Source organism: Apteryx rowi, unplaced genomic scaffold, assembly GCF_003343035.1.
Source record: "Apteryx rowi isolate R43461 unplaced genomic scaffold, aptRow1 scaffold_557, whole genome shotgun sequence".
NCBI lineage: Eukaryota > Metazoa > Chordata > Aves > Apterygiformes > Apterygidae > Apteryx > Apteryx rowi.
In genome coordinates, this window is record NW_020450824.1 from 522622 (window position 1) to 536028 (window position 13407).

Sequence of the window (13407 nt, forward strand, 5' to 3'; positions counted from 1 at the left end):
CCGGCCGCTGCCGCTCGGGGGGCTGGAGCCCGGCACTGCCTTCCTAAACACTGAAAGTGCAGAGAGATGTTATGTAATTAAATTAGTCAGAGCCTGAAGATCTTTTAAGTGAGGGGGGAAAAAAAAGGCAGATATATATTTTATATTTGTGCGTGTGTGTGTTAAGATGGCTTTTTTTTTTTTTTTTTGATTGCACTTGCCTTTAGACCACATCCTGCTTATTTTGGATAGATTAGAAGAAAGCAGACTAAAGGCTGCAGTGATCCTGTGCTTACTCTGAAACTCCTTGTTTTTCCTTCTTTTGTAGAGCAGTAGGTAAAAGATGCACGTTTTGCAAAAAGCTGATTGGCGTTTTTGAGCATAGGAAAAGGAAACTGAGGTAATTTCCGATGTATAACAAGTTTTAGAAACGCTTCAAAGTTAGAATAAGTGAGAGAATGGTATTCCCGGATGAAAATATGAGAATGTACGCCCAGCCCATTCTAGGTTCATTTTAGTGGTGTTTCAATACTTCTGCTAAAAGGAAAACATATTTCTGTTCCAGTTTCCCCTTTCTCTTCCCCCCAAATCAAATTGTGCGAAAGGTAAAATCCCAAACTGTAGGTCTATGTTATATGCTATTTTCACTCTCCGCTAGCCAAAAGAACAGGTCAGCAATTTATTCTTACTTGCAAAGCAGAAATGGTAATAGCATCTGTTTTAAAGATATAGAGGTGAGGGCCTTTCTCTGACTACTGTTGCCCGCTGGTATTTCTATTAGATGTAACATGATCTGCAGGTGGCAAATAARGCCAAACACTATGCGAGAAAAATAAATGGCTACTCATTAAAAATGTATTTTAACTCATAATGTATTTTAAACCTGTCCCTTTCAGGCTGGCTGTGCTTGGACCTTTGGGTCCCCACCTATGATGCTGTCCACGTGAAAAGAGCTTTCTCAGGGAATTACTGTCTCCTAAATATTGTCCGCCTTTTCTTTCCCGTCATCTACCTTCAATCTGGCGTGCTTTTAAAGCACTTGTGTTGCAAGACTGTTTCACCAGACAGCAGAGCTGGCCCCTTGATTTTCCCATATGATCTGTCTCCTCAGCTACATTTAACTTCAGCATGTCTCCATATCAAGCATTTCTGAGTAAGCTGAATCATGGCACGCTCTGGTTTATTTGCCATCTTGGAGGTCCCAGCCCAGCAAAGTCCTTGGATGCAGTTAAAAACCTGCTGAAATTTATACTTAGGATGTGCTCACCTCTTGCACTGAATAAGTGCTTAAGGAAAAGCCTGTATTAAAATGTTTTGCTTTCGGAGTAGCAACACTCTCGTGTAAGGATACAGGGAAGGCAAGGGTTTAGGGAGAGCTAAGAGCTCTTATCAGATGACTGACACACACCTTCAGGTTTAGATCCTCCAAAGTATCTGCTCTTTTTACCCCTGCCCAAGGATATTAATTGATCTTATAAACAATGTTAACCCTCACTATAAGCTTTGCCAACATAGAAGAAAGGCCTGGGTTTTGGGGGGCTCATTTGCTGTTTTGTCTTCTGAAAAAATCAAGACAACGTTCTAGTCTGTGGGTGATTCTCACAAATCTGGCTTCTTTCTCTGAAGGCTTAGCTCCATCAGTGTCTTTTCTTTAGAAAAACCCATTACTCAACAGCACACCAAGACTATCCCCACATTATGGCAATTCAAGGCAGCTACTCATATCAGTTTCCCAAAGAGAAAAGCGGGGCTCAGAGAAGCTGCGTGGTGGGCGACAGGTTCCATAAATCCCTTCATTCCCAGCCTGATGCTCGAAACTGAAACGATCCTTCAGTGCTGGAATGTTTTAAAGTCTCCGATTTAGCTTTTGGCTTTTAATATGAGGAATGTAATTCTTACTTGTAGTATTAACAAAAGCGGAAAAAAATGCATTCATTTTTCCAGCTTTAATGCTTACGTTCTTAGTGGTCTGCCTGCTGCATTTCACCAAACGTCGTGGTTCTGATCAGATTCTCAAACTCATTTCAAACCCTGCAAGTCTGATCGGTTCTCACAGATGTCAGTGGAAGCAGGTCTTCTGTCTTTGATGAGCTTTAAACCTGTCTCACAGGGCATATAAAAATATACCCCAAGTACTGGGCAAGTCTTAGCATTTTGGTGTCTGTGATGAGGGCTTGCTGGGAAGCAAAACTAGTTGGAGGAAACATGTTTAAATGCATGAAATAATGCATATGGAAATGTTTCACGGGCAGGCTTTGAAGGTTTTTTTTCTTACAACTTGAAAGCTCACAAATGGAAGTAGACCCAGGCTCAGACGGTGTTTTCTCGGYTTCCGTGTGGAAATTGTACCCGGAATATTTTGGTTCCATTAAGATTAAGGTAGAAGACCTTCATGGCTGTATGAGCCTGTATTTTAACTGGATGATTTTAGTAGCTTTTGAAGCACAGTCTGAAGAGGGTGCAGTTTGATGCCTCCAGGAAACCCAGTACAAAAATCAGTCTAGTCTGACTCTTACTCACCCTAAGGCTAGTGAAGTATAAGCAAACTGTAAGCAGGAGGTATGTGTAATTTGTGCCTCTTTTAAAATCCTTTTATACTCCCTGAACAGTATATAATGGCATTAATATATGTGAGAATCAGGTCCGCAGTGTTTACTGAAATGATGGCCAAAGGAAAGCTGTGTTTGTGTTTTTCCTGCCTGAACAGCTTTTCAGATACCTCTTTTTTCTTTTTCATGAATTTGGAGCATGACACAAAGATCACACACGTTTGTTTCATTGGTTTGAATGAGGTGGATGAAACAGCCCCTAGGGTGCTATTCCATTTAGAAATGCATGCAGGGGGCTGAAGTGGATCTGTGTGATTAATAGGGGGTGTGTGTGCCACAAACAAGAAGGCCTGCCCAATATATACGATATTTGTCGGTTTATGGATTTATAGGAAGCAGAGTGTAGCATGGTATGCAACTCCCAAAAGATTTGTTGTTTAGGTTTGGTATAGAAAAATTCCCAAAAGATTATTCAAATTAGCTGAACCTCTAGAATTTGAAATAAATACAGGCATTGAATTGAAAATGAAACACCTTAGCACTTCAAGTTYGTACCTGTGTTGGAAGTACTCAGAAGCTGATTTTCTTTCCATGTTTATCCCCATCTAACTTTCCTACTTTCCATGTTTCTGACTGTCAGCTTCGGAGCTGATTTCAAGCCTGTGGAAATCAATGCAAGTTTTGAATTGATTTTCATGTTCTCTGGATGGAAGAAATGCACTTACTGGAATCGCCTGGTAGAGCTGCACATTAAAAGGCAAACACTGATGGCAACAGAATTGGAAAAATATACCATGTAGTTGAAAAACACCAGGAAGTGTCCGGATGAATTGGTTATTCACAGTGGTTTCTATTTTTTTTTTCCAATATCTGGTTTGAAATACAACAGGTTGCATTAGTCCTTTCACGTACGTGCCCCCATGTTTAACATAGCCCAGCTGCAGCTCCTTACAGATCTTCTGCTTCTGTCTATAGGAAGCAGCAGATGCAAATAGCTCTGTAATAATCAAAGCATTGGCATYTCCCAATATTTATCTGCTGTAAAAACACATCACTGAAGATGGAAATGAGAAGGATAAACAGAAAAGCGTGGGATCATATTCTGTCCCAGCACATGCTTTTCAGATGTTAAGCTTTGTCGGCCTCCTCAGCCTCTCCCCTCCAGTATTCTCTATAAATTCGGCATCCCCCTTCTCTGGAGGTTTAAACCTCCCGTCGCGCCACCTGTGAAGAGTTAGAGCTTTTGTCTTATAACCTCCTTGCAGCCGGAGAGGCAGGATGCGAGTCCAGTTCCCCTTGCCTGGTAAAACCCACGCAGGAGGAGGCAGTTGGCAGAGGGTTCCCGCAGCCGTAGTCCCACCTGTGCTCGCTGCGGCGAGCATTGGCCCCGACGCGCCTCTCCGGCTGCCTCCTCCAACGTCAATATTGGAGCGCGYGGAACGGCTGACCTCGCTCCAAGTGCGGTGGCCACATTTTTGAGACGTGCCTGAATTTCAGAAGAAGGAAATGTGTATTATTTGTTCTTTTGGGTGAGTCACAGTCCTTTAATACAGCCAAGGCTTTCTGAATCTACTGCTTTTTGTCCCTGTTGCATATAGCTAAGAAGCATGTTCTCCTATGTGTTTTCTGAGTGGCAAAATGCGGATTTCATTTGTGTCCAACAAGAGAGGTGAATTACCTATGGCTCTCGCAAAAGCAGCAGTATCACTGATTGTTTTCGGTAGGAATGTGCAGGCCTGTGTGGGCCAAATTTCTGGCTGAATGGATCAGGCACAACGTTGTTTTTTGGCAATGGAGTCTGCTCTTTAGTTCATTGAGAGTACAAGAACTGCTCAACCTTTCATCAAACTCAAAAGGTAACTTCTGTGTGCCTCTTACTTCTCATCAGTAAAGTAGTAAGATGAACTCCATGTTGCTGATTTCCTCTGAATTGTAGTAATTATAAATCAGTTTACCCCAGTTGGAAATAGGTTCAGTTTTTAGGCCCCAAAACTATATGTGAGTGTACTTTTTAAGCACCATTTTAAATTTAAGATTTTCCACCTTTCACCATGTAAGAAGTCCTTCAAAACTTACAGATAGATGTAAAGCACAAACCCCATGCTTAATAGTTAGCTGTGTTAGAGACAAAGGAGAGGTGGTAATGAAGAGCCCTTTGGGAGAGAATTTTCTATCGTGGGGTTTTGTGTTGTTTTTATTTTCTTTTTAAGAGAAGAGCTTTATCATTCTGGGAGGAAAAAATTATACAAGTCTTCTCTGGGGCAGAAAGATTTGACGAAATTAAAAAGTTCAGAACATCTTAAGAAAATCTGAGTGGATTCATAGCTTAATGAATGAATGCTTATAGGTGGTTAGAAATGAATCATGGGGTGAAGAATGAAAAGAAACAATGTTGACAGATGAGAAGGATCAAAGGCCTTTAGTTTTGAGAAGGCCTCAAAAGTGTACCTTTAACATAGAACATTTTTGCTTAGATATTTTGGTTGATTTCTTGGAGTTCATAAAGCAATTTTGATGATAGATTTGATGCTTGCCTTTCATTTTGTGTTGATTTATAGCTGATTATATGTGAGCACTATTTTTGGAGATTAATTTTATAAGCGGAAGAGACTTGAAAGATACCCTTTGCATTTAATATTGCAAATAATAACATAAGATTTGCCAGCTTTTTTTAAATGTTTGGCTCATACTCAGCAATTCAAGGTATTTATTTAAAACTAATTCCTCTGAGGGATGATGAATCCGTTGTTCAGGTGGATAACATACACCCCGACTGGTATCTAAGCGTTCCTGCAACGTGCAGTGTTCTTGCCCTATGCCAGGGAGAAAGATTCATTTTTCCATTGTGTTGTATCTGCCCTTACCTGGCTTCCAGACTCATAAATCAGTTGTTCAAAAGAAGGTGCCCTGGAAGCAGGGAGGAGCTGCATTTCAAGATGGTCAGATGTATTGCAAAAGAGTCTTCTGGCTCTTTGTATCAACAGTGCTGATGGTACAAAATTGCAAAATGAGTAACACATGTTTTGATGGAATTAAACACAAAATTGGAAAAGGAAACGTGTCTTGAGGATAACAATGGCTTGCCAGATAAACCATTACACTCTAGAAATCTGCTGCTGTTAAAATAAAAAATGTCTTTTGAAAGAGTTCCATCTTGTATTGTTTCAATTTTCCCCATGTTTAAGAAAGAAATATCACCTGATTTCAGCTGAGTAAAAACAAGCATGCATACAGCTAAAAAAATACTTTCATATCTCACCTGCCTAATAATCTCTACATTAAGTATTTAGTTTTTCATGTGTGGGCCCCAGGGTGCAAGAACCCTTCTAAGCCCACACTCATCCTACCAGTTCTGTGCTTTTTGCATTGTGGAAGCTTGTCAAGAAGAATTGCCTTCTACCAACCTATTCTTTCATTTGGACACTAAAGCAAGTAAAAGGTAAAGAAACAGTAGAAAGTGAGTGAGAAACAGAGGTCTCAACAACAGGTAGTACAGAAAACCATCCCATCACTGTTTTTCTCCATGGCTTGCATCTCAGCAGCAGTATTAGAGCCAGTTTATTCTATCCTTCCTAGTGTGACACAAAAAGTAATCTCTCTCAGCCAGAATGGCTACTAAATATGTAGCTGTTCTCCAGGTGCCTTGTTGCCACTTTGAATTCAGTACTGACATGTGTAGGTTCAAAAACTAAATGGGTAATTTACAGAGTCCCGAAGAGGAATTTGTGACTAGTAATTCTGTTCTTCTTGGTGTTCTCCTACTTATACCCATCCTGCTTTAGTCGGCTGTATTTCTATGTGCAGATTTTTTTGTTGTTTGTTTGCTTGTCTTTAAATCATCAGATTTTTGTTCTAGTACTCATTAACAGTCAGGAATTAAATGGCACAGGGATTGTCTTGGGAGAGAGGGGGCTGGCAAAATCTGCTTTGTGCTTGGATCATAACACAGAACAGAGAGGTGTATGGCCAATTTCCAGCCACTCATCTATCTGAAAATCTAAAAATCTGTTGTGAATATTGAGTTGAATAAGCTTTGCTTTTGGTGTAGAGATGAACCCCAAAATGAAAAACATTTTCCCACCATCTGCTTTGGTCCGTAGTTACTGCAYGGACTGTAGCATTGAAGACTGGTCAAACAAAAACACTCTTGACTCAGTTCACTTGCTTAATACATGTCTAATGGYATTTGACTGCATTAGGATTATCTGCATAGGGCCAGCAGATATGACCCAGGACCTATAGAGAATCCATATCCTCCGGAAGGAGCGGCTGGAGGCATGGAGGAATACACAAGGGCATCTCGCATGATGTGTTTAGGCAACTGAATCTTGCCTAGCATGTATTAAAACTGATATGTCATAATTTAAGTGTCTTAATTTCAAATAAAAGCCTACCCCAGGTGGAGCTGAAAATGTTTATATAATCTCTAAATATGTTTTAATATAGAAATTTATGCATATATGTATGTTTCCATCCCTCACATGTGGCATTTTTTGTATTTTCCAGTCCATAATCTTCATTCGTGACCGGAATTCTCATCGCCAGGAGGTGTCTGCATACATTGACTATGCGCACAGACTGACAACAGACGACTTTGAAGTCTACTTCAGTGGGAAGAAAAGACTTCTCCCACGGAACACTGATCTGAGGTATTTATCTAGACTTKGTTTTCATTTATTTGCATTTAGGCAATATGGAGAGAGAGAGAGAGGGAGGGAGATTGAAATGTTTTTGAGTAGGAAAATGGTTTATGAAACTGTTTTTCACTGGAAGATAAATACCATGGATCAGTTACAGAGAACAAGTCTAAGGAAGGACCATGTCAGTTTGATTTAGTCCAGAGAATAAAACGTTACATGGACAATACAACCTTCGCCTGTCTCCACATCTTTCCTTAACCTTTGGAGTCTATAAATAGCAACATGCTTAGAACAGTATGAGCATAACTCTGGAGACGTGGCACACTGAGTAACTGCTGACTTATCCCAGTCAGCCTTTGCCAGAACATCCCTGGCTTTCCCTGGTCTCCACAGCATTCCCAGGAGTACGCTTTGCTTYGGAAGTGTGTGAAGGGCAGAAGTCTTCCAGTGGCAAATAAGATGGTGTTTTACCAGTAGCTAATGACAAAAGTCATCGGTGCGCTTTTCACTGAAGAATACTATTTTCCTTAAAATGTATCTGGTGCCTGTGTGCCAACAGACAGAGGCATGAGGTATGTTTGTGCACTTCTGCTTGCGAAGGCCAAGTTCTAGAGACATGGCGCAGCAGAGCTTCAAGTCTCACTGGGGCGTGGGACAGTGTTGAGCGCTGCCACAGGCTGGGTACTGTTGGTGACTGGGGAGGAAACGGTAAAAATTTCAGTGGGCTGGGGTTGTGAATTATTATGGAAGTTTCCCGTTTCCACCTGATAAAAGTTAAGAACTGTGAACAACTAGCTGCAATGTCATACACAATTATTATCTCCTGGTAAAAAGGTGTGAAGAATAAGGAGTTGCTGCATTTTCTCCACCTTCAGGGAGAATGGTTTTCTATAATGTAAATAGCCCCTCTGGAAGCAGTGGAAATCCCTGCAAATACTGTTCAGTCAAATTTTGGTATGAGTTACAGAGAGAGAAAGCGGGAAAGAGTGTAGGAGAGGGCAAGCGTGTTGTTGAATTTTTGTGCTGTTTGTTTGTGGGACAGCAGATGTCAGTAATGAGGCAAAGAAACACACTGGAGTCTCGTAGCATTACAGCAATGGGAAGCAAAATTCCCAGTTTTACACTTTTAAATCACAAGGATGAAAGTTGGGTTTCATTTATGATTGAATTAAGAACAGTAATGGACATAACATTGTGTCTGCTTTGCTATATATTTGGAGTCTATTGGTGACTCATGCCTAAGCCTTTTAAGTCATTGATGTCATATGCAATACAAAATGTCACCGTTGTATCCTATAGCTGTGCTAAGTCCTGTTTATTCTGTATTGAAAAATGTCTCGTTTAGTGTGTGGTTCAATCTCTTTTTCTATCCCTTGTGTCAAAACTAGGGTGAGCTGCAGACTCTTGATGGACAACTTAGTGTGTTCAATTATGGTTGAATATAGCTTCATATGCTATTTCATTTTACCTCTTTGTTAGCAAAAGGGATAAAGCATTACTTATATATTAGATTTCAGAAGTTGAATGTTACCCATGCAAAACTGCGTCTGAACATATCAGCTGAACATAGATTCAGATTCAGCCGGCACAGTACCACGACGATTTTGTTTTATTTATAGATGTGTATGAATGTATACAGTGTAGTTAATGAGGTTCATATACATATATATAGAAATATATATAGAGAGAAATATATATAAATATGCATACATATATGTAGTGCAGTCACACCATCTTTGTACACTGGCTAAAGAAGAAACCTTTCCTTTATGGTCAAACAATGTGGACCATGATGTATCACCTATACAGATTGGCCTAATTTTCATAAAATCTCCGTCACATTACAGAATTTCTTCAGCCCTGATGCCATTTATGTAGTCCATGGCCCRCTGTATTTGTCACGCCTCCCTTTTTGCTTCAGTTAGATACCTGCAGAGCAGGATGTTTCATTGCTGCCCCTCTCTTTGTTAACATTGAGAACGTTATGGGACAGATGGAGAGCAGGCATGAAAAAGCCCAGGGGGAAAGACTTGGCTAGTCCTGTAGGAGTTCAAAACCAGTGAGTTGCCTTTAACCCGTAATTCCCAGTTAATTTTTCTAAGCTTAGCAAAGGAACACAGAGTCCTTCTCCGGGACATCTGCACACCCTTGCCAGTGTCCCAGCCTGCTCTGGCTTGCTTCAGGAGTCATGGAGTGCAACACTGTCTGCTGCTCCCAGGCTGAAGACAAGTTGGCCTCTTTGGGGAAACTGCACCAGTTGGCGTTCATAGCTTACAACCAATCTGTCCCTCCAGCAAGCTGAGTTCTGTCACTCTTCCTTGCTTGTATTTTCATCAAACCACAACTGAAGTCTGCATGCATTTTTTGCACCCTTTGTGTATGCAATTACTGTATCTACACACACACCTGAATGTAGAGAGACATTTGCACATACAGTGGCAGTAGCAAATAAAGTTGGTATATGTGAACGTATTAAATATATAGACCTCAGAGTGATAAAAATTTGGCTCATTTTGCTGGAGCTTTCACGTAGTGTTTTTCTGACTCTACATGAAATATTTTTTTGTGGGAAAATTTATAAAAGTCAAAATAGTAGCATATATTAATAGGCATTTAGTTTAGAAGAACAGTAATTGTCAGTAAGGTAAGGCATAAACAGTTTCTTTTTGGCATTTGCTGGCATTTTCTCATCAAATTGCTGCCTAGAAGGTGTCCTCAGGAGCAATGTTTGGGGATCTTAGTGTAACTTTAAACAGTTCTGCTCTCCAGGGTTAAGAATACATCTATCAGCTCTCCTCTACCACTTCCTCTCTTGACCGCATTGAGGGGTAAACAGAACCCTTTAAACTTAGCRATCTTGTATTTTCATTCCCCCTGCATAAGAATTAGGTGGTCTGCAGCCTTGCTTTTGGAAAAACGATGGGCAGAAGAAAAGGTGGCCACTAATTGTGATTTGACCTCGAAAAACTTTAAATACAAAATTAATCTGGTTTGCTGAACTTCAGCTCTATGTCACAGGATATTTTCAATCACTAGAACGTGGTGTGTATCCAGTGGAAAAAATGATCAATTCTGCACCTAGGTTTTAAAATAAAAGATTGTCCATAGTAATATATAAACAGTAATAATGATTCAAAGTGTATCCCAACCTGCATCTCTCTAAGCTTTGAACATGAAATGTGGATTGTTTTCCAAACTACAGCAGCAGATTGAGTCTAAATGCACATCTGTTATCTAAAGCTAAATGGTAAAAATCTCTTCTCAGAAAGCATCTCCCATTTCCACACATTCTTAATAATGCTTTCTGCTTGGAATATTTCTTTTCAGCCATTTTTAAACTGAATTGCTTTTCATTTTATTCTGTGACTGATGTTTCCTCTGTTATCCATTCAGTATAGTGCACCACTGATAGTTTCTTCTCAGTCTATATTTTTTTAGATTTCAAGTCCGAGAGGAAGAATGACAAGGATCATCTAACCTGATCTCCTGCATAACACACACCATAAAATTTAGTAGTTACAAATTTTCTATTTCTTGGTTTGAGTCTAAATTTTAACTTCCATTACTAAATTCTGTCCTTGTATGCTGGATTAAATAAAGCTTTAGTATTAGACAAGCTGTGATTTCATAGGCTGTAATCAAAGCTGTCTTTAGCCATTCTTCAGTCATCTAAACTGACTGAGTTTTCATGCAGTTAATTCTACATTTTATGATCATGTCTCATCTTGACTACCTTGTTCTTCTGCCTCTTTGTTTTCTACCTGGCTCCTTCAAAATGCATCAAAAATGTTGTATGTGAATGGCGATATCTTGGCTGTATGTAGAGTTACGTGACTTCATCTTTTAATCTCTTGGCTAACTTGAAATCAGTCTTTTCATCACGTTCTTCTTCTTTTTGGATACTTCTGTGTTTAGGCAGGCATAAAAATGTCTTAGCATTGGGGGCATATCCTATATCTGAAGCTTAAAGAATAGCTGGGTGTTTCAGTCAAGAATGGTTGTTTCTAAATTCTGTCATATCAGTTTAGATTGTTCCAAGATGCTGCCTTCCTTTTTAAAGAATTAGTCTCTTGGGGAAACGGCCTCACTCAGAGCTTTACAAAGCCCTTACTTGTGGTCGTATTTACTTTTAGTCATTTGGCAGATTGAAGTGTAAATTTTTGATTTTGTGGGAGGGTTAGTATCTCATGCAAAGCTGTCAAAAATTGTTTTTTGAATATGGAAATTAATACTTTGCTGCAACACATTTTTTCATTAGCTGTCTGAGGTTGTCAGGAGATATTAAACTTGGGCTTAAGTGCCCGCTGAATCTAATTCTTGTTCACAGTACAGAATAAAAATACTGAACCATTAAGTTTATGTGATGTTCATACTTTAAATCCAGTGGGTAATTTCAGAGGTCCCTGTATTTGATCTACCTGGTTCCTCTGAGTATTTTTGCCATTTTATTGCATTGCCCTATCAAGGGAGTATTATTTATATGATATTATCCTCATTTGGTTCCAGTTTATTAAATGAAAGGAATGTGTTAGGCAGTAAGTTAGTTCTTAAGAGGTCTGGAATCTGGACTGTAATTGAATCCATTCCCTCTCAGCTAATTTGTGTAATCTGATGAGAAACAAGTGTAATACAATTTGTTCAAAGAAAATGGAGAATATTCACTCTACGCAACCATACCAAAATATTCTGCTGAATTAAAGAAGACAGCAAAAGACTAATTATGGGTAGACTTCTGTCTGATAAGCTATACTTTGACTATCACTTCCATTTGTGAATGAGGATTAAATGCATGTCTTCCAGTAGGATTACACTATTTCAGTTCTATGTGAACTCCTGCTCTGATTTTTTGTTATTTTTCTAGGTCAGTGCAATAGATATCATATTTATGATACTCTATACTGTAGTGTTTTATCTTCACACTTAATTTGTGATGGCAGTGTTTTAATTTCTTTTTCTAGAGTGCACTGTCTTTTCTAAAATGGGACCAGGTAAGTAGCCATTTACTGTAGAACATTAGTTCAGGGGAATAATCTAGAACCTATGGTCTGAAATCATTTCCTTATCTCATCAGTAGTGAAACTTGTTTGGTTTTGCCCCTGGCATTTATCAGGCCAAGCATGGGAGCTGCCACATTCAGGGCTTTGTGGTGATATACCTTGTCTGCAATAGAGGTGCATCATGACACACTGGTACTTTCAGACCCAGCATGTTGGGTTTTGTTATTGGCAAGAACCATCACATCAGATCCTGCCCTCTGCTTCTTGTAGTTCGACTGTGGTCTGTTCCGGCTGCAGGTGGGCGTAGGAGTTGGCAGTCATTCATTAACTGGGGTTGGAATTCCCTCCCATTTTGTTGTCAGGTTTATACTAAGATACCATCTGTTAATCTGTAAAGACCTGTAGGACAGATCACGGCCAGCAATATGTTCCCGAGCATGGGGTATGAGGCAACTTCTCCCTGCCTTGCTCTACCCCCTTACCCTGTAGATTTGACAGCAATTTACACAGGAGCGCTGCTCCCACCCTGCTTACCCAGGCAAGAGCTGAAAGGGATGGGGTAGCATTTTTACACTTTCCTTATGCCAGCCAATGTGGGCAATCCTGCTGTGCCAGGCAGAAGATTTGCAGAACTTCACCTCCCTTGGGGAGCAGGCAGGAGGACCAGGACCAAACTCTTGCCGAGCCCCAGTTAGGAGCAGTGAGGCAGTAGTGACTCACACTCGGGGGTTGTGGTAATCTCATAATCCAGCCTGATGGCCTGAACATGCCACTGCCTGTAAATTGATTAATTAAGGCAGCTAGATTAAGGAGTAGGTCATCTACAACAGGCAGTGCGCGTCTGTATTTGGTGACACGTGTTGTTGTGGATGTCCTTCTAGCTTTCATACAGTAGGATGTTGAATGGATATTAGAAGAAAACAGGTTATATTTATTTTGGTATTTTCTGTTCTGTTGGTGAGCATTTTTTTGCCAATATAACATGGAGGTTGTCCTTGTGTTGAAAGATCTACAGTTAGCCATTTCTCTAGTTGCCCGGGTGTTGTTTGTACTTAAGTTGACTCTAAAGAGGAAACCATTTGGTAACCCAGGCGTGGTATAATCTGCCGACCCCATTTGTAATTTCTGTTTGACATGTGATTCTCCAGCTAGCACGGATAATGCAAGAAGAGTCAGGTTCTCAGTAGCAGTGAGTGCCTGCAAGGCAGAAGGTCATTAGCATCTCTAAAGACTGCATGCTAG

At 40.1% G+C, this 13407-nt stretch overlaps 1 protein-coding gene across 1 annotated transcript in view; it reads left to right on the forward strand.

Annotated features, from left to right (window-relative positions):
- The window catches only part of CFAP299 (cilia and flagella associated protein 299), a 244017-nt gene that overhangs the window by 206396 nt on the left and 24214 nt on the right, over positions 1–13407 (forward strand). The window contains exon 4 of the mRNA XM_026081628.1: positions 7035–7177. Coding sequence (XP_025937413.1) covers positions 7035–7177 — 143 coding nt within the window. The remainder of the gene's footprint in view (positions 1–7034; positions 7178–13407) is intronic.